Source organism: Pan troglodytes, chromosome 20, assembly GCF_028858775.2.
Source record: "Pan troglodytes isolate AG18354 chromosome 20, NHGRI_mPanTro3-v2.0_pri, whole genome shotgun sequence".
In the NCBI taxonomy this organism is placed as follows: domain Eukaryota; kingdom Metazoa; phylum Chordata; class Mammalia; order Primates; family Hominidae; genus Pan; species Pan troglodytes.
The window spans coordinates 43,802,804-43,823,760 of NC_072418.2; the positions used below are offsets into that span (position 1 = coordinate 43,802,804).

The window sequence follows — 20,957 nt, forward strand, 5'->3', positions numbered from 1 at the left end:
GGCTTCTCCTCTGCCTCTTCTTTCGACGAGTCTGAGGATGACGTGGTGGCCGGGGGCGGAGGTGCCAGCGATCCCGAGGACAGGTCTGGGGTGAGTGGGACCCATCCTGCCCTTGAGCCACATCACGCAAAACTCCTTATTCCTCCGCCTTTGCTTAGGAAGTTCTCTACCCATTTACTCTTAGTTGCCCACCAGCAATTTCAGCTCCAGGAACCTCTTCCATCCACTGACCTCCTCCCTCTGACAGCCAGGTTACTAATTCACTCCAGGCACCCCTTCTTAATTCTCGCCTTTCCCCTTCCTGCACTGTCTCCACTCCTGGGGGTCTACAATGGAGGGCCACTGACCGACTTTATGGGGCCCAGGAACCCCTGAAATTGTAGGACTAAGGAGCCTGCCGTGCATGTTCACATACATTGTTGCAGCGACGGTCTGACATCTGTCTAATCCTCTGGAATCTGAAGAACACTGGGATAGGGAGACAGGCAGGGTGCACTTTCTACCCCACATTTCTTAATCTGGGGCCTGTGGCTGTCTTAAAGGGTCACAAACCTTCACCACCCCTTAGCCTATTTGTATGTACATTTTTCTAGGGAGCAAAGCGATTCCCCCAGCTTGCATCAGATTCGCAAAAGGGCTGTGTGACCCCAAACGCCAAAGGATCCTTGGCCTAGCCGGGAGCCCACCTGGTCTCCCCTGTGACCCCTACATCCCCAAGGAGCCCCCTGCACACTCTTGTTTACTTTGTCCACCGTCACCCCCAGCTTGGGTGTGGCTCTCCCCTGGTGAATCAGGAGGACCGGCCGGGCAGGTTCAGGGAGGGCGGGACAGAGCAGAGGCCGGTGTGAAACTGGAGAGCCTCACGTGGGGCTGGGAGCCGAGTCCGGAGTCCATCAGCTTGCCAGCTTGCCTGCTGAGGCCTCTCTTTGCTCTGGGGCCCCTGGCTGGAGTCTGCTCTGAGCCCCCCTTCACCCCTTCATGCCTTCCTTGGGGACGTGTTCACACATGTGGCCCTAGCTGTGAGAGACAGACCTGCCTTGACGTGCCTGTGCCTGTGTGCAGGGGCTGACCCTCCTGGGCCCCATTGCTTTTTTCTCTCTGCCTGCCCTCTCACTTCCTTGGCATCTCAGAACAGCTGAGCTGGAAGTGGGTGAATAATAATAATAATAATAATAACAACAACAATTAGCACTCACTCATGTTTAGCCCTGTGCTAAGTGCTGTGCTTTTATTAACTCACTCCTCGCAGCAACCCTAATGAGGTAGATACTTTTTTTTTTTTCTGAGACAGTCTCGCTCTGTTGCCCAGGCTGGAGGGCAGTGGTGCCATCTCGGCTCACTGCAGCCTTCACTTCCCGGGTTCAAGTGATTGTCCTGCCTCAGCCTCCTGAGTAGCTGAGACACCAGGTGCCCGCCACCACACCTGGCTCATTTCTGTATTTTGAGTAGAGACGGGGTTTCATCATGTTGGCCAGGCTGACCTCAAGACTCCTGACCTCAAGTGATCCACCCGCCTCAGCCTCCCGAAGTGCTGGAATTACCAGCATGAGCCACTGCACCCGGCTGAGGTAGATACTATTATTATCCCCTTTTACAGATGAGGAAACTGAGGCACAGAGAATTCAAGTCACTTGTCCAAGGATATACACCTTGCAAGATGCAGATCGAATAATTCTAATCCTTACTGTACACCAGACACTGTTTTAAGTTTTTTCTTCTTTTTTTTTTTTTTGGTCTTTTTTGTCAATTTTTTTTCTGTCATTTTTTATCTTAAAACAGCATCTATCTTAATTAAGGGCTTTGTATGTGTTAACTCTGAGTCCTTACGACAGCACTGAGATTGTCTCCATTCAACAGATGGGGGCCAGGCTCAGTGGCCCAAGCCTGTAATCCCAGCACTTTGGGAGGCCGAGGCAGGGGGATCACCTAAGGTCAGGAGTTCAAGACCAGCCTGGCCAACATGGTGAAACCCTGTCTCTACTAAAATACAAAAATTAGCCAGGCGTGTGATGGCGGGCACCTGTAATCCCAGCTACTTGGGAGGCTGAGGCAGGAGAATCGCTTGAATGTGGGAGGCAGAGGTTGCAGTGAGCCGAGATTGCACCACTGCACTCCAGCCTGGGTGACAGAGCAAGACTCAGTCTCAAAAAAAAAAAAAAAAAAAAAAAAAAAAAAAAAAAAAAAAAACAGATGGGGAAGCTGAGGCATAGAGAGGTGAGATTCTTTGCTTAGGGTTGGCCACGTCAAGTCAGAGCCAGGATTCTAACTCAGTTCTGGCTGAGTTTCAAACCCATCGTTTAAACCCTGCAGTGTGTAGATCTGTTCCTAACTTGTCTCCCTCCCAGGCCTCCCTATCTCCAGTTTTTTTCTCATCCTTCCAGAATCTGCCTCCATGGCCCAGCTCTGTCTGCTCAGGTGCCCTGTCTGAGAGCAGTCAGGGGCTCAGTGCTGCGTTTGGAGCCTCCGGTCTCCAGGCGCCTTCCCAGAATCGACTTCCTTCCCTCCTCCTGACCCCCTCTGCTGTAACTAGGCCTGAGTACACACTGTTCCTTGAACATTCTTCTGTTGTCCTGCCTCCACGCATTGCTCAAGCCGTTCCCACTGCCCAGCATACCCTTGCTTCCTTCTCCCTTAATTTTGAAATCCTCTCTGACCGTAAAGGCTCAGCTTCCTTTCTCCCTTTCCTCCTTCCTTCCTTCTCACCATCCTGTCCTTCTTTTTTTAAAATTGTGTTCTCTTTCTTTTTCTTTTTTTGGTAGGGATGGGGTCTTGCTATCTTGCCCAGGCTGGTCTTGAACTCCTGGGCTCAAGTGATCCTCCTGCCTCAGCCTCCCAAAGTGCTGGGATTACAGGTGTGCTATCCTATTCTTCTAATGAGACAAAAATCACTCCCTAAGCCCCTACCATGTATTTGGTCCTATGTTAGCTTTGCTGGGGAAACAGCAGTGACCAAGACACTCATGGAGCTCCCAGGCCCATGAAAGAGACAGACCAATCAGCCGACAGTCACAGTTCAGAGTGGTCAGGAGGATGTGTGAGCCCAGAAGGAGGTCACTGGCCAGACACAGGGTATCAGAGAGGGCTTCCTGGAGGAAGGGGCATATAAGCTGAGACCATTGTGAAAAAAATCCGAGAAAGCCCAGATAAACCATTGGATCTAACTTTTTTTTTTTTTTTTGGAGGGGGCGCAGTGCGGAGTTTCACTCTGTTGCCTAGGCTGAAGTGCAGTGGCGAGATCTCAGCTCACTGCAACCTCAGCCTCCCGGGTTCAAGTGATTCTCCTGCCTCGGCCTCCCAAGTAGCTGGGACTACAAGCGCACGCCACCACGCCCGGCTAATTTTTTTTTTAGTAGAGAGTGGGTTTCACTATGTTGGCCAGGCTGGTTCTGAGCTCCTGACCTCAGGTGATCCACCCACCTCAGCCTCCCAAAGTGCTGGGATTACAAGCATGAGCCACTGTGCCCGGCCCGGATCTAACATAAAACAGAGAGAGAAGATATTATGTTTATGATTAAGGGGCCAGGTGTGGTGGCTTATGCCTATAATCCCAGCACTTTGGGAGGCTGAGGTGGGAGGATTGCCTGAGCCCAGAAATTTGAGACCACCCTGGGCAACATAGTGAGACCTCATCTCTACTAAAAGGAAAAAAGAATTAGCTAGATGTGGTGGTGTATGCCTGTTTTCCAGCTATTCGGTAGGCTAAAGCAGGAGGATTGCTTGAGCCTGGGAGGCAGAGGTTGCGGTGAGCCAAGATCACACCTCTGCACTCCAGCCTGGGCAACAGAGTGAGATCCTGTCTCAAAAAAAAAAAAAAAAAATTACTATTAAAAAAATCTCAACTAACATTCTTCAGTCCAAGCATCAAAGAATGTTTCTGGAGCATCTGTCATGTGCCAGGCCATGTGCTGGGGACATAATCATAACCATGACAACCCCAGTCTCTGCCATCATGAGCTTGTAGTCCAGCAAGTGTGTAGGGGATAAGCCCCAAGGCACTGGGATCCACCAGAGCTAGAACCCCAACGCTGTGTAGGGTGATGTTAGGTAAGTGGCTTCACCTCTCAGACCCTCTGTTTCCTCCTCTGTAACACCGAGATGATAATCTCCCTGGGGTTGTGTTTTTAGAAATTAAGTAGGTTGTGGCACACTGAGTCTTTGTCATTGTGCCTGGAATGTTCCAGGTACTTAGTAAACAGGAACCTTTATTAATCATCTCTTCCCCAGGGCCGGCAGCTGGATTGGGGAGGGACTAGCCCTTCCTGAACCCTGACTCCCTCTTAACCTTCCCACTGTCAAAGAGATGTCTGTGAGGTAGCTGGGCTCTGAGGGGGCGGGAGAGATGAACACGTCCCTGATCCTGGGGTAGGAGAGGGATGAGCCATACAGTTTCCTTCTCTGGAGGTGACCCACTCTTCCAGTACTTGCTAAGGAACTTGACATGCTTGTGGGGTGCAGAATGTATGTGTTCATGAATCAGACACTAACCCTGTCTCAAAAAGCTCATAGTTTAGTCGGCATGATACAACGAAAACCCTGTTTTCTATTTGCTTCTCTGGTTTTCTTTCTTTCTTTCTTATTTTTTTGAGTCAGGGTCTCACTGGGTCACCCAGGCTGGAATGCAGTGGCACAATCACTGCTCACTGCAGCCTCACCCTCCAGGGCTCAAGTGATCCTCCCACCTCAGCCTCCTGAGTAGCTGGGACTACAGGTGCATACCACCACGCCTAGCTGATTCTTAATTTTTTTTTTGAGATGGAGTCTCGCTTTCTCGCCCAGGCTGGAGTGCAGTGGCACGATCTCGGCTCACTGCAACCTCCGCCTCTCAGGTTCACACCATTCTCCTGCCTCAGCCTCCCGAGTAGCTGGGACTGCAGGTGCCCGCCACCATGCCCAGCTAATTTTTTGTATTTTTAGTAGAGACGGGGTTTCACTGTGTTAGCCAGGATGGTCTCAATCTCCTGACCTCATGATCCCCCTGCCTCAGCCTCCCAAAGTGCTGGGATTACAGGCATGAGCCACTGCGCCCGGCCTAATTTTTAAACATTTTGTAGAGATGGGGTCTTGCTATATTGCCCAGGCTGGCCTCAATCTCCTGGGCTCAGTGGTCCTCCCACCTTGGTTTCCCAGTGTTGAGATTACAGGCGTAAGCCATCGTACCCGCTGCTTTTGTGGTTTCCTTTGTTCTCTCTCTCTTTCTCTACTTCTGTTCATCTTTTTCTTTTCATCATTACTTTGTATCTCTCTCTTTTAGTCTTCCTATATTTGTTTTGTTTTTTTTTGTTTTTGAGACAGTCTTGCTCTGTCGCCCAGGCTGGAGTGCAGTGGCGTGTTCTTGGCTCACCGCAACCTTTGCCTCTCGGGTTCAAACGACTCTCATGCCTCAGCCTCCTGAGTAGCTGGGACTACAGGTGTGTACCACCACGCCCGGCTAATTTTTGTATTTTTAGTAGAGGTGGGGTTTCACCATGTTGGCCAGGCTGGTCTCAAACTCCTGACCTCAGGTGATCTGCCCACCTCACCCTCCCGAAATGCTGGGATTACAGGTGAGAGCCACCACACCCGGCCTATTTCTTTATCTTTTAGCAATTCTATACCTGTCTCTGTATTAGTCAGGGTAGGTCAGGATTTTCTGCAGTAACAAAGAGCCCCCAAATCTTAGTGACTTAGAACAACAAAGGATTATTTTGCTTTATATTACACATTGGTCACAGGTCAGTAGTGGGTCAGGGGCTCTGCTTCATGCTGTCTTCACTCAGGGTCCCAGGCTGAGGGAGCTTCCATTTCTTTTCTTACTCCCTCACCCACAGGGGAACAAACGTGGTGAGTCATAAACTGGCTCTTAAGGCTCCTACCCGAAAGTGACACTTCTGCTCCCAGTTAATTGGCCAAAGCAAGGCCAGGTGTGGTGGCTCACACCTATAATCTCAGCACTTTGGAGACCAAGATGGGAGGATTGCATGAGGCCAGGAGTTCAAGACCAGCCTGGGCAACATAGCAAGATGCCATAAAATAGCTGGGCATGGTGGCACACGCCTGTAGTCCTGACTACTCAGGAGGCTGGGATGGGAGGATCGCTTGAGTCCAGGAGTTGGAGGTTGCAATGAGCTATGATGGTGCCATTGTACTGCAGTCTGGCTGACAGAGTGAGACCCAGTCTCTAAAACAAAACAAAACAAACAAAAAACAACAATCCCCAGTTCAGGAGGGCAGGGACGTCCCTGAACTAATAGCTGGAGCTATGTGGTGAACAGCTGTCATGACTGCCATGGTCTCTGTCGCTGTCTCTGTCTCTCTGTCATCACTATGTCATCTGTCTCTCTGTTTCTGTCTCTCTCTGTGGTCCATCTCCATCCATCAACTCCTGCCTCTATAATTTTCCCCAAAAGGTCTGACCTGGTTTAGGGACAGAGATGGGGCTTCCAAGATTTGACACTGGTCCCTACATAATGGCTTATGCCTGAAACCCCAACACTTTGGGAGACTGAGGCAGGTGGACTGCTTGAGGTCAGGAGTTCAAGACCAGCTTGGGCAGCATGGTGAAACCCCATCTCTACTAAAAATACAAAAATTAGCCAGACATGGTGGCATGCACCTGTAGTCCCAGCTACTCGGAGGGTGAGGCAGGAGGATCACTTGAACCTCAGAGGCAGAGGTTGCAGTGAGCCAAGATCATACCACTGCACTCTGGACTAGGTGACAGAGACCCTGTCTCAATTAAAAAAAAAAAAAAAAAAAGATTTGGAACTGTGTATGTGCAGTGGAAGATGTAAGGGTTGTTTGTTAAACCACAACAAAACCTAGCCTGTCCTTACTCATAAGATCCTTACTCATAAGAGAAGGACAGAGAGACATAGATACAAAGAAAGTGATGACAGAGGGGAGAAATGGGCAAAGAATTTCCCCTATCTTGCTGAGGCCTTTGGGCGATCATGTGATTGCTGAACTAAGTGGGGCTCACTCACCCCAACAAGCCTGGGAACAGTGATCCCAGGAAGCCCCTGGCCCTGGAAAGACTGCAGGTCCCCTTTCGTTCCCTCTCATGGCAGCACCTCTAGCCCCTGCCTTCCCTGGCCTTGGCCCTGACCCCACCCTGCTCTGCTCCCTACAGAGCAAACCCTGGAAGAAGCTGAAGACAGTTCTGAAGTATTCACCCTTTGTGGTCTCCTTCCGAAAACACTACCCTTGGGTCCAGCTTTCTGGACATGCTGGTAAGTGGGGTGGTGGTGGACAGAGCTGGGCAGAGTCTCCTGGGCCAGGGAAAGGGATGTTCTCTGTAGTTTAGTTCCCCCACCTAGTGATGGGCTTGGTGACAGTCCCCACCTTATGGGACTGTTATGGGCAGTGCTTAGGCCTGGGCCTGGCCCTTCGTATGTCAGGGCAGAGGGCTATTCTTTGTTATTCTGGTGGAGAGAGGGAGCTTCAGACGGACCTGAGCTCAAACCCTAGTTCTGCTCTGTATTCATGGGTGACCTTGAGCAAGTTACTTTCCTTTACTGGGCCTCAGCTGCCCCATCTGTTAATGTGGAGATAACCTTACCTTCCTTGCAGGATTAACCGAAGAGTTAAAATCAAAATGTATATAAAGATTGAGGCCAGGCACGGTGGCTTACATCTGTAATCCTAGCACTTTGGCAGGCCAAAACAGGAGGATCGCTTGAGCCCAGGAGTTTAATACCAACCTAGGCAATATAGTGAGACCCCGTTTCAATTAAAAAAAAAAAAAGATTGGCTGGGCGCAGTGGCTCATGCCTGTAATCCCAGGCCTTTGGGAGGCCGAGGTGGGTGGATCACCTGAGGTCAGGAGTTTAAGGCCAGCCTGGCCAATGTGGTGAAATCCCTTCTCTACTAAAAATAAAAAAATTAGCCAGGCATGGTAGCGGGTACCTGTAATCCCAGCTACTCAGGAGGCTGAGGCAGGAGAATCACTTGAACCCGGGAAGTGAAGGTTGCAGTGAGCCAAGATCGCAGCATTGCACTGCAGCCTGAGTGACAAGAGCGAAACTTCGTCTCAAAAAAAAAAAAAAAAAAAAAAAGATTGAGGCACAGGACTCTTATGAATGGAAATGATCACTCCTTGCCTTCTCAGCGTGTTCAGAGCATAGCAGGCCTTCAGTAAGTAGCAGCTGTAACATTTTGCCCCCAGGACCTTGCAAATGCCTGCAGCACAGAGTAGCACAATGGTGGCATATAGTGCTCTTTTGAAAGGCTAGGCCATAAATATCTTAGGTTTTGTGGGCCTTATGGTCTCTGTTGCAGCTACTCAGCTCTGCTGTTACAGCAGGAAAGCTGCCATAGACACTATGTAAACATATGAGTGTGTCTGTATTCCAATAAAACTTTATTTGCAAAAACCAGCAGCAGGCTGGACTAGAAAACTGTGCCCATTGGCAAATGGAGACAGTAAGAGAATTTGTCTGCCTTGTTTGTCTTTAGATCTGACCTGGAAATAAGGCAAGGCCCCCTAAAACTGTGTCAACACAAGTTTGCCATGTATATGTGTTCTGGTTACTATTGCTGAGTTTATTAAAAAAACAAAAAACTCAGCAGAGCACAGCGGCTCATGGCTGTAGTTCTAGCACTTTGGGAGGCTGAGGTGGGAGGATCACTTGAGCCCAGGAGTTTGAGACCAGCCTGGGTGACATAGTGAGACCTTGTCTCTACGAAAAATAAAGAAATTAACTGGGCATGGTGGCATGCACCTGTGGTCCCAGGTACTTGGGAGCTGAGGGTGGGAAGATCACTTGAGTCCAGGAGGTCTGGGATGCAGTGAGCCTTGATCGCACCACAGTACTCTAGCCTAGATGACCGAGTGAGACCCTGTCTCAAAAATAAATACGCCAGGGGCGGTGGCTCACGCCTGTAATCCCAGCACTTTGGGAGGCCAAGGCAGGCGGATCACGAGGTCAGGAGATCGAGACCATCCTGGCTAACAAAGTGAAACCCCGTCTCTACTAAAAATACAAAAAATTAGCCGGGCATGGTGGCGGGCGCCTGTAATCCCAGCTACTCGGGAGGCTGAGGCAGGAGAATGGCGTGAACCCGGGAGGCGGAGGTTGCAGTGAGCCGAGACAGCACCACTGCACTCCAGCCTGGGTGACAGAGTGAGACTCTGTCTCAAAAATAAATAAAATAAAATAAAATAAAATAAAATAAATACAAAACAAAACCCAAAAACCCCAAGACTTAGTGATGGTTAAAAAAAAAACTTAGTAGAATAAAACAATCATTTTATTGACCTCAGAAGTTTTGGGTCAGCAATTCAGACAGGATGGCAGGGATGGCTTTTCACTGCTCCACAATATCTGGGAACTTAGCTAGGGACACCTGGAGGCTACAAGCTGAAAACTTTGGAGGTTCATTCACTTGCATGCCTGGTGATTGATGCTGGCTATTGGCTGGGGTCTCAGATGGGGCTGCCACGTGGCTTTGCCATGTAGCTCCTTGAGCTTCCTCACAGTATGGTGGCCTCAGAGTACTCAGATTTCTAACAAGACAGCTCAGGACTACCTTGAAGGTAAGTGTCTCTGCCAACAGAAGTCATGCAGTAGCACTTCTGCCATAAACCCTCCCATATTTAATGGGAGAGCAATCTATTTTTTATTTATTCATTTAATTTTGAGATAAGATCTCACTGTTGCCCAGGCTGGAGCGCAGTGGTGCAATCATAGCTCATTGCAGCCTTGAACTCCTGGCCTTAAAGGATCCTCCTGCCTCAACCTCCCAGAGTGTTGGGATTATAGGCATGAGCCACTGCACCCAGCTTGGGAGAGCAATTAAGAGTATACTCCTTGATGGGAAAATTCTATAAGAGCAGGATCAGGAATGGGTCTGAGACCCACTGTGATCAGGAGATACTGTTGTAGCCAACTTTGGAAAATGTAATCCAGGCTGGACATAATCACAGCACTTTGGGAGGCTGAGATGGGAGGATCATTTGAGGCCAGGAGTTCGAGACCAGCCTGGGCATCATAGCAACTCTACCCCAACCCGACATTACACATTTTTTTTTTTTTAGATTAGCTGGGAGTGGTGGGGGTGCACACCTGTAGTCCTCGCTACTCTGGTGGTTGAGATGGGAGGATCACCTGAATCTAGGAGCTTGAGGCTGCAGTGAGCTATGATTGCGCCACTGCATTTCAGCCTGGGTGACAGAGTGAGATCCTCTCAAATAAAAAAAGAAAAAGAAAATATAATCTGAAAATACAGCTGGCCACAAGAAGAAATTAGAATTATTATAATCTATACACTCTGCATGGTCCAGGAAATGCTTGATCTATAAATTAACTTAAATAGTCCCTGGTTGTTAGCACCTTGGGATTCCAGGCAGCAGCAAAAGCAAATCCACTCTGGAGAGTGACGCTCTGGACTTAGATCTCACAGAATTCCCACAGATGATCACATGTGTACAATCAAAAATTACAAAACAAATGAGGATATCCTGTGCTGGGAACAGGACTTGGTTTAAGCAACAGAGAACAGAAATTTGCCCTTTCCTTACCAACCCCTGGGCAAGACTTTTAAGAGTTGCGGGCTGGGCACAGTGGCTCACGCTTGTAATCCCAGCACTTTGGGAGGCCAAGGTGGGTGGATCATCTGAGGTCAGGAGTTCAAGACCAGCCTGACCAACAAGGTGAAACCCTGTCTCTACTAAAAATACAAAAATTAGCTGGGCTTGGTGGTGTGCACCTGTAATCCCAGCTACTTGGGAGGCTGAAGCAGGAGAATTGCTTGAACCCAGGAGGCGGAGGTTGCAGTGAGCCGAGATCGCACCATTGCACTCCAGCCTGGGCAACAGAGTGGGACTCCATCTCAAAAAAATAAAATAAAATCTTAAAATCATTAAAAAAAAAAGTTGCAGGGAGAGAAAGCATTGCAGGAGGGTCGGGCAAGATAATGGTGGCCAGGATCTGATGCAAACAGGCAGCTGGGGGGAGGTTCTCTTCCTGATCCAGTTCCTGATCCTGTCATTTATTCTACCACCTTTAGGGAACTTCCAGGCAGGAGAGGATGGTCGGATTCTGAAACGTTTCTGTCAGTGCGAGCAGCGCAGCCTGGAGCAGCTGATGAAAGACCCGCTGCGACCTTTCGTGCCTGCCTACTATGGCATGGTGCTGCAGGATGGCCAGACCTTCAACCAGATGGAAGACCTCCTGGCTGACTTTGAGGGCCCCTCCATTATGGACTGCAAGATGGGCAGCAGGTGGGGCTGGGGCAGCCCTGGGGCAGGGATGGAGGGCAGGGGGTGGGCATTATTGAAAATATTGGCCTGGCCGGGCGCGGTGGCTCACGCCTGTAATCCCAGCACTTTGGGAGGCCGAGGCTGGTGGATCACCTGAGGTTGGGAGTTCCAAACCAGCCTGGCCAACATGGTGAAGCCCTGTCTTTACTAAAAATACAAAAAATTAGCCAGGCATGGTGGCGCATGCCTGTAATCCCAGCTACTCAGGAGGCTGAGGCAGGAGAATTGCCTGAACCTGGGAGGCAGAGGTTGCGGTGAGCTGAGATTGAGCCATTGCACTCCAGCCTGGGCAACAAGAGTGAAACCCTGTCTCAAAAAAAAGAAAAGAAAAGAAAAGAAAATAGCACCAAGTCCATTTTCAAAGTGGTTGTATCAGTGTACCTTCCCACCACCATGTATGAGTGTTACAGTCGTCCCAGATTCTCACCGGTGCTTGGTACTGTCTGTTTTATTAACTTAAACCATTCCGATGGGTTTGGAATAGGATCCCTTTTTTTCCTCTTTGAGACAGAGTCTTACTCTATCACCCAGGCTGGAGTGCAGTGGCACGATCTCGGCTCACTGCAATCTCCACCTCCTGGGTTTAAGTGATTCTCCTGTGTAAACCAAGTAGCTAGGATTATAAGCGCCCGCCACCACACCTGGCTAATTTTTGTATTATTAGTAGAGATGGGGTTTCACCATGTTGGCCAGGCTGGTCTGGAACTCCTGACCTCAGATGATCCACCCACTACGGCCTCCCAGAATGCTGGGATTATAGGCGTGAGCCACCACGCCCAGTCTGCAAGAAGTGAACTCTAATTGCTTTCTCCAGCTGGGCTCAGTGGCTCTCAGCTATAATCCCAACGCTCTGGGAGGCTGTATACACACACACACACAGACACACACACACAGACACACACATAGTCTTCAACTCTCCCATTTCATTCTTTTAGTAGTCTTTTGATAAACATATTTTTATAAACAAAATAGTATTTGTATTATTACTCTTTTTTGAGACAGAGTCTCATTCTGTTGCCCCGACTGAAGTGAAGGAGCATGATTATAGCTCACAGTAGCCTTGAACTCCTGGGCTCAGGCGGTCCTTTCACCTTAGCCTCCAGAGTAGCTGGGACTATAGGTATGTCCCACCAGGCTTGGCTATATTTTATTTTTTATAGAGACATGGTCTCCCTGTACTGCCCAGGCTGGTCTTGAACCCCTGAGCTCAAGTGATCCTCCTTCTTCTGCCCCCTGAGTAGCTGGGACTGTAGGCGCATACTATCACACCTAGCTAATTTTCAATTTTTTGTAGAGACAGGCTATTTAGGAAAAGCTCTGAATCCATGCTTTTCCGTTCTCACACCACTGCCACAACAATGACAGCACAGAAGACTTCTGTGACCAAATGTTTAGGTTTTTTAACCCCACACACCAAGCAACGGACACCAGCTGGATGTCCTCCAATTCAAGTCTAAAACCATCTACCTGGAAATAGTGTCAGATCCCACAGGTTGGGGACTCAGTCCCCAAGACTGCCCCCCAGTTACAGACACCAGTTATAAGTTCAGGCCTTCGAAACTTCTGACTGATTGGCTCCAAGTTGGAGTTCCCATGTCCTCCTCTTTGGGTTCAAATAATTTGCTGGAGTGGCTCAAATAACTCAGGGGGACACTTACTTACCTTTACTGGTTTAATATAAAGCAGGGGTCCCCAACCCCTGGGCCGCAGACCAGTACCGGTCCATGGCCTCTTAGGAACGGGGCCCCACCGTAGGAGGCCAGCGAGCATTACCGCTTGAACTCCACCTCCTGTCAGACTAGCGGGCAGGAGATTCTCTGGAGGGCGAACCCTATTGTGAACTGTGCCTGCAAGGGATCTAGATTGTATGTTCCTATGAGAATCTAATTGATACTTGATGACCTGAGGTAGAAGAGTTTCATCCAGAAACCATCCCCCTCACAGTCTGTGGGAAAAATTGTCTTCTACAAAACCAGTCCCTGGTTGGGTACTGCTACAAAGGATACTGCAAAAGATGAAGAGAAGTGTAGGGCAAGGTAGTGTGTAGGGCAAGGTATGGGGGAAGGGGTACGGAGCTTCCATGCCCTCCCTGGGCGCACCATGCTCCAGGAACCTCCACAGGGTCAGCTATCTGGAAGCTCCTGAGCCCAATCCTTGGGTTTTTTTTTTTTTTGAGAGGGAGTCTTGCTCTGTGTCCCAGGCTGGAATGCAGTGGCCTGATCCGCCCGCCTTGGCCTCCCAAAGTGCTGGGATTAGAGGTGTGAGCCACCATGCCCAGCCTAATCCTTGGGTTTTTATGGAGGCTTTAAGACACCAGCATTCCTTCCCCCAGAGTATAGGGTGGGATCCTCTCTGGGGAGGGTCCTAAGACCCACAGTCAGGAAGGTGGGGAAAGATTAGAGTCCTGCCTTGGGGCAGGTGAAAGGAGGGCAGGAGGAGGTCAGAGATTTTGGTTTCTTGAGCCAGCTTCTGAGATCTAACACACCTAAAATTATAACAAAAGATTGTGGCCGGGCGCAGTGGCTCATGCCTGTAATCCCAGCACTTTGGGAGGCCAAGGCAGGCAGATCACTTGAGGCCAGGAGTTCAAGACAAGCCTGGGCAACATGGTGAAACTCTGACTCTACTAAAAAAATACAAAAATGTGCCAGGTGTGGTGGTATACTCTTGTAATTCCAGCTACTCAGGAGGCTGAGGTGGGAGGATCACTTGAACCCGGGAGGTCCTAGAAGTTGCAGTGAGCCAAGATCACGCCACTGTACTCCAGCCTTGGCGACAGAGCAAGACTCCATCTCAAAAAAAAAAAAAAAAAAAAAAAAAAAAAAAAAAAAAAAAAAAAAAAAAGGCTGGGCGTAGTGGCTCACACTTGTAAATGGGAGGCAGAGGCAGGCCGATCACGAGGTCAGGAGTTCGAGACCAGCCTGGCCAACATCGTGAAACCCCATCTCTACTAAAAATACAAAAAATTATCCAGATGTGGTGGTGGGCACCTGTAATCCCAGCTACTCAGGAGGCTGAGGCAGGAGAATCACTTGAATCCACGAGGCAGAGGTTGCAGTGAGCCGAGATCACCACCATTCCATTGCACTCTAGCTCGGGCGGGCGTCAAAAAAAAAAAAAAAAAAAAAAAAGATTGTAACAAGGGCTATGAGAGTTACCAGCCAGGAACCATAGAGGGAAACCAATATACATTGTAACTAACACCGGGTCTCGCTATGTTGCCGAGGCTGATCTTGACTTTCTGGGCTCAAGTGAACCTCCTGCCTTGGCCTCCCAAAGTGTTGGGATTACAGATGTGAACACTGCACCTGGCCCTACCTTTAATTTAGTCCAGTTTGTCAGTTTTTTTCATTGTGTTTAAGAAATCTTTTCCTACTCCAAGATCATGCAAATATTATGTTTTCTTCTACAAGCTTTATTGTTTTAGCTTTCATATTTAGACCTACATTCCAGATAGAATTAATGTTTCTGTGTGTGGGAGGTAGGGATCAGGTTCATTTTTTTCCATATGGATTGTTGACCCAGCACTGTTTATTGAAAAGACTTCCCTTTCCCCACTGAATTGCAGTGCCTTGTCATAACTGCACAACTCTACGTGTGTGTCTTTGTGGACTCTGTTGTATTCTGTGCGTTGATTTACCCATTCTTGTGCCACACTGTGGCTTTATGTCTTAATATCAGGAAGGGTAAGCCCTCCAGTTTGTTCTACATAATTTCCTTTTTCACATCCTCTGTGTGCTCAGGACCTATCTGGAAGAGGAGCTAGTGAAGGCACGGGAACGTCCCCGTCCCCGGAAGGACATGTATGAGAAGATGGTGGCTGTGGACCCTGGGGCCCCTACCCCTGAGGAGCATGCCCAGGGTGCAGTCACCAAGCCCCGCTACATGCAGTGGAGGGAAACCATGAGCTCCACCTCTACCCTGGGTTTCCGGATCGAGGGCATCAAGGTGAGGACCAGGAACCGCCTGGCCTGTCCCGGGAAGGCCTATAGCCAGATCCCAGGCAGGGCTTCTTGGGGAAAGCCACGAGAGAGTGCAGGAGACGGCGTGGGATGAAAGGCTGGGGCTGGGGAAGCCCAGCCTCTCTCTTACCTCCATACCCATCAGAGCCCAGGTTCTGTTTATCTGTCTGCCTGAGCATCTCCTGAGTCCATCTTTTCCTCCTCTCCTTCTCCATGGTCATGTCCTAGTCCAGCCCCATCTTCTCCTGCCTCTGTCTCCCTGGGCATCCTGGCCCTGGTCTCCCTGCAGCACAAGAGCTGGAGGGATCCCTTTCCCCAGCTATGGAGAAGGTTTCTCTTTTTCTTTCTTGCATTCCTTTTTCTTTGTCAAATTAAATATAATTGTATGAATAGGCCAGGCATGGTGGCTCATGCCTGTAATCCCAGCACTTTGGGAGGCCAAGGCAGGAGGATTGCTTGAGGCCAGGAGTAGTTCAGGACTAAGCTGGCCAACATAGGGAGCTTCTGTTTCTATAAGAAAAAAAATTGTTTGAATAGCTAGTCACACAGTTCAGAAGTCAAAATAATATTATAAAAGGGTAAATGTGGAGAAATTTCTCTCCCAACTCTGCTGCTGTCCTTCCCATTCTGTCCCTCTATCCCTCTACCTGCTCATGGGGAACCACTTTGTCAGTTTCTTGTATTTCTTCCTGTTAGTGCCAGTAAATGGAGTTGTAGATCCGAAATGTTCCTCAGTACGCATACTGATTGGTACTTTGCTATTTTCACTTAATAGTAACACCCTGCAGAGTTTTCCACATCATTCCATAGAAAGCTTCCTTTTTCTGTTTTTTTTTCCCCCACAGCTATGTAACACTGTTTTTGTGACTGTGCCTGGTCCCCTATAGACAGACACCTGGGTTGTTTCCATTTTTTGCCATTAGCAGGCCTCAAAGAATCACTTTGTATATAAGACATTTTGCAAGTATGCAGATTAAGCTGTAGATTTCCAGAAGCAGGACTCCTGGGTCAAAGCTTAAAGACATGGGAAATTTGCGAGAGATGACCAAACTTCCGCTCTCGGTGTTATGCCACTGCACATCCCACCAGCAATGTATCAGAATGCCTGTTGCAGATCCGACCATGCCATTCTCCTGTTCGAAACCCTTCTGTGGCTCCCTAGTACCTTGAAGCGAAGTTCCATAGCCTGTAGGGCCCTCTAGGATCTAGCCTCTTCTCTCTCATTCTTCTCTTTTCTTTTTTTTTGAGAAAGAGTCTCGCTGTGTCACCCAGGCTAGAGTGCCATGGCACAGTCTCAACTGATTGCAACCTCCACCTCTTGGGTTCAAGCGATTCTCCCACCTCAGCTTCCTGACTTGACGTGATTACTGGCACGCACTACCATGCCTGGCTAATTGTTTTTTTTTTTTTTTTTTTGAGACAGAGTCTCGCTCTGTTGCCCAGGCTAGAGTGCAGTAGTACAGTCTTAGCTCACTGCAAACCTCTGCCTCCCGGGTTCAAGCGATTCTTCTGCCTCAGCCTCCCAAGTAGCTGGGATTACAGGTGTGCGCCACCGCTCCTGGCTAATTTTTGTATTTTTAGTAGAGACAGGGTTTCACCATATTGACCAGGCTGGTCCTGAACTCCTGACCTTGTGATCTACCCGCCTTGGCCTCACAAAGTGCTGGGATGATTACAGGCATGAGCCACTGTGCCCGGCCTAATGTTTGTATTTTTAAGAGAGGCGGGGTTTCACTATGTTGACCAGGCTGATCTTGAACTCCTGGCCTCAAGTGATCTGCCTGCCTTACCTCCCAAAGTGCAGGGATTATAGGCGTGAGCCACCACGCCCAACCTCTCATTCCTCTCATTCTTTTTGTGTACCTTCAGGCACAGTGAAGCACTTGCATTTACTTGAAATAGGCTTGCTTTTTCCTGCCACAAGGCCTCTGCACCCCTCTGCCAGGAATGCTCTTCTATTTTTTTTTTTTTTTGAGACAGGGTCTCACTCTGTCATCCCTCAGGCTGGAGTACAGTGGCGCGATCACAGCTCACTGCAGCCTCAATCTCCTAAACTCAAGTGATCCCCCCACCTCAGTCTTTTGAGTAGCTGGGACACAGGTGCGTGCCACCACACCCTGGTCTCTTCCATCTGTGCCCCCTGGTCTGGTTGATTCTCAGTCATTTTTCTGTCTCCTTTCAAATTTTGCTTCCTCAGGGAAGCCCTCCCTGATTTCTGTTCTACTGATCAGGGTCCCCTCTTCACCTCCTCATAGCTCCTTATACTCTTTCATTATTCTTATCTTCCTTTCTGATCATCTTAATCAGTGTCTGCCCCCTCATCTGACTGTGTCTGTCGTGTTACTCCCTATCGCCAAGTGCCCACATAGCACCTGGCACAGTGTGGCAGATGACTTAGGTGGGTTCTCTGAGCCCTACTGAAACATAACAGATAACATTAGTCTCATTAGTCTCAAATAACTATATGCCAGGCACTGTGCTGTGCATCCTACACACCTGGTTTCCTCTAATCCTTACACCAGCCTTAGCAAGTAGACACCAACACAATTCCCGTTTTCCAGATGAGGAAACTGAGGCTGAGGCAGCTGAAATGACTTAAGACTGCCCAGCTAGAAAAGAGCAGAGTCACGGCCAGGTGCAGTGGCTCACGCCTGTAATCCCAGCACTTTGGGAGGCCGAGGCGGGCGGATCATGAGGTCAGGAGATCGAGACCATCCTGGCTAACATGGTGAAACCCCGTTGCTACTAAAAATACAAAAAATTAGCCAGGCGTGGTGGCGGGAGCCTGTAGTCCCAGCTATCAGGAGGCTGAGGCAGGAGAATGGCATGAACCCGGGGGGCGGAGCTTGCAGTGAGCCCAGACTACACCACTGCACTCCAGCGTGGGTGACAGAGTGAGACTCTGTCAAAAAAAAAAAGAAAAGACCAGAGTCACGATTCACAGCCAGCTCCACCCTGCTCCAAAGCCCACTTTCCTAGATGGGTTCAACCAGGAGGTTCAAGGTTGGAAGGGTGTGGAAGGACTGGGGCTCAGGCATGTGACCTGGGGCTGGGTTGAGCTGGGCTGGGCAGGTAAGCTGGCTTCCTCCTCTGGCAGCAAGTGTGCAGGCAGGTGGATGGCCCCGGGAAGTTGTTTTTTTTGAGACAGAGTCTTGTTCTGTCACCCAGGCTCGAATGTAGTGGTGCAATCAATGCTCACTGCAACCTCTGCCTCCCGGGTTTAAGCGATTTTCCTGCCTCAGCCTCCCGAGTAGCTGGGATTACAGGCGCCCGCCACCACACTTGGCTAATTTTTTGTGTTTTTAGTAGAGATGGGGTTTCACCATGTTGGCCAGGCTGGTTGTGAACTCCTGACCTCAAGTGATCCTCCCGCCTCGGCCTCCCAAAGCACTGGGGTTATAGGCATGATCCCACACCTGGGACCACAGGTGCATACTACCACACCAGAATTTTTTTTTTTTTTTAAATAGAGATGGGGTCTTGCTGTGTTGCCCAGGCTGGTCTTGGCCACCGCGCCCGGCCTCCTGGGAGGTATTTGAGGTTGCTGGGTATTGGGCGTGGGAAGGAAAAGCCCATGACCCTGCCCCTCCATACCCTGCCCTACAGAAGGCAGATGGGACCTGTAACACCAACTTCAAGAAGACGCAGGCACTGGAGCAGGTGACAAAAGTGCTGGAGGACTTCGTGGATGGAGACCACGTCATCCTGGTGAGTGGGACACCCATGTCCCAGAATGTAGCAGCTTAAGACAGCCACCATTTATTCTTGCTCCAGAGTCAGTGGTCTTCTGCTTTGGGTGGGGCTGGACTGATACTGGCTGGCTTTGCTCAGTCTGAGGTCAGCTGGTGGCTTGGCAAGGCTGGCTGGTCCAGGGGGCCCTGCTCCCAGCTCTGCCGGTTGGCTCATGACTTGGCCGCACGTCTCTCGATAGCAGGATGGCCTGGGCTTGTTCTCACAGTGGAGGCAGGGGGCCAAGAGAACAAGTAAAAATGCAAGGCCTCTTGATGCAAGAGCTCAGAATGGCCACCATCATTTCTGCCGTTCGGCAAGTCATGTGACCCAGCCTGGATCGAGGGGTCTGGAGACAGACTCCGCCTCCGGATGGGAGTGGAAATTCATGGAATCCACCACTCTTCTCCATGCCACCTTGATGAATCCAAGCCCTCACTCCTCTGCCCTGTCTTCCCCGTGGCTCCCCTATTCCATCCTGGCTAGAGCCTGCCTGCTGCTTTGGGGGAATGGGGTGAGGTCAGAGCTCAAGGTGGGCAAGGCCCCACAAAGTCCCCATGCTAACCAAAGAATGCTCCCTGTCACACAGCAAAAGTACGTGGCACGCCTAGAAGAACTTCGTGAAGCTCTGGAGATCTCCCCCTTCTTCAAGACCCATGAGGTGCGAGCCCTGGCTTCCATGGGTAGATGTATGGGTGTCGGGGTCCAGGTGCATGGAGGGGAAACCATTGATGAGTTACAGGTCAAAGATATAAAAAGGGGCTGGGCGTTGTGGCCCGCACCTGTAATACCAGCACTTTGGGAGGCTGAGGTGGGAGGATTGCTGGAGCCCAGGAGTGCCAAGACCAGCCTGGGAAGCATAGCAAGACCCCGTCTCTATTTGAAAAAAGAAAAAAAAAAAAAAAAAAGGCCGGGTGCAGTGGCTCATGCCTGTAATCCCAGCACTTTGGGAGGCTGAGGCGGGCGGATCACTTGAGGTCGGGAGTTTGAGGCCAGCCTGGCCAACATGGCGAAACCCCGTCTCTATTAAAAATACAAAAATTGGCTGGGCGCGGTGGCTCATGCCTGTAATCCCAGCACTTTGGGAGGCCGAGGTGAGCAGATCACGAGGTCAGGAGATCGAGACCATCCTGGCTAACACAGTGAAACCCCGTCTCTACTAAAAAATACAAAAAATTAGCCGGGCGTGGTGGCGGGCGCCTGTAGTCCCAGCTACTTGGGAGGCTGAGGCAAGAGAATGGCATGAACCCGGGAGGTGGAGCTTGCAGTGAGCCGAGATTGTGCCGCTGCACTCCAGCCTGGGCAACAGAGTGAGACTCTGTCTCAAAAAAAAAGCAAAGCTAGGCATGGTGGTGCACACCTGTAGTCTCAGCTACTCAGGAGGCTGAGGCAGGAAGAGGGCTTGAGTCCAGGAGGTCAAGGCTGCAGTGCATTTTGATTATGCCTCACACTGAACATTTGCTGTGTATTTGCTATGTACCAAGCACTGTCTTAAGCACTTAATGTAGATTAATTCCTACATATAATATGCCCAGCAGCCTCTGAGGTAAATGATCCTACAGTCGACCCCTTATCCTCAGGTGATCTCCTCCAAACCCCCAGTGGATGCCGGAAACTGTGGATAGTACTGAACTATAGACTGTGTTTTCTCGATCTGATAACCAAGATGGCTCCTAGGTGACTAGTGGGTGGGTTGCGGATACAGCATAGACTTGCTGAACAAAGGGATGATTCGCATCCCAGGTGGGACGAAGCAGGATGGCACGAGATTTCATCACAGTACTTAAAACAATGTGCAACTTAAAACTTACACGTTGTTTGTTTCTGGAATTTTCCACTTAATATTTTTGGATCGCAGTTGACTGAGAGTAACTAAAACCAAAGAAAATGAAACCACGGACTGGGGAGACTAACTGTATTACTCTCACTTTGTATATGAGGACGCAGAACCACAGAGAGGTTAAGACACCTGCCTAAGGCTGCACAGACAGGAGGTGGCACAGCCAGGATATGAATCAGGCAGCCAG

General features: G+C 49.7%; 1 protein-coding gene across 1 annotated transcript in view; it reads left to right on the forward strand.

Annotated features, from left to right (window-relative positions):
• The window catches only part of ITPKC (inositol-trisphosphate 3-kinase C), a 22,565-nt gene continuing 1,608 nt past the window's right edge, over positions 1-20,957 (forward strand). Inside the window, exons 1-5 of the mRNA XM_063801717.1 lie at positions 1-90; positions 10,987-11,200; positions 14,983-15,187; positions 18,808-18,909; positions 19,520-19,591. Of these exons, the coding sequence (XP_063657787.1) occupies positions 11,064-11,200; positions 14,983-15,187; positions 18,808-18,909; positions 19,520-19,591 (516 nt within the window). The 5' untranslated portion in view covers positions 1-90; positions 10,987-11,063. The remainder of the gene's footprint in view (positions 91-10,986; positions 11,201-14,982; positions 15,188-18,807; positions 18,910-19,519; positions 19,592-20,957) is intronic.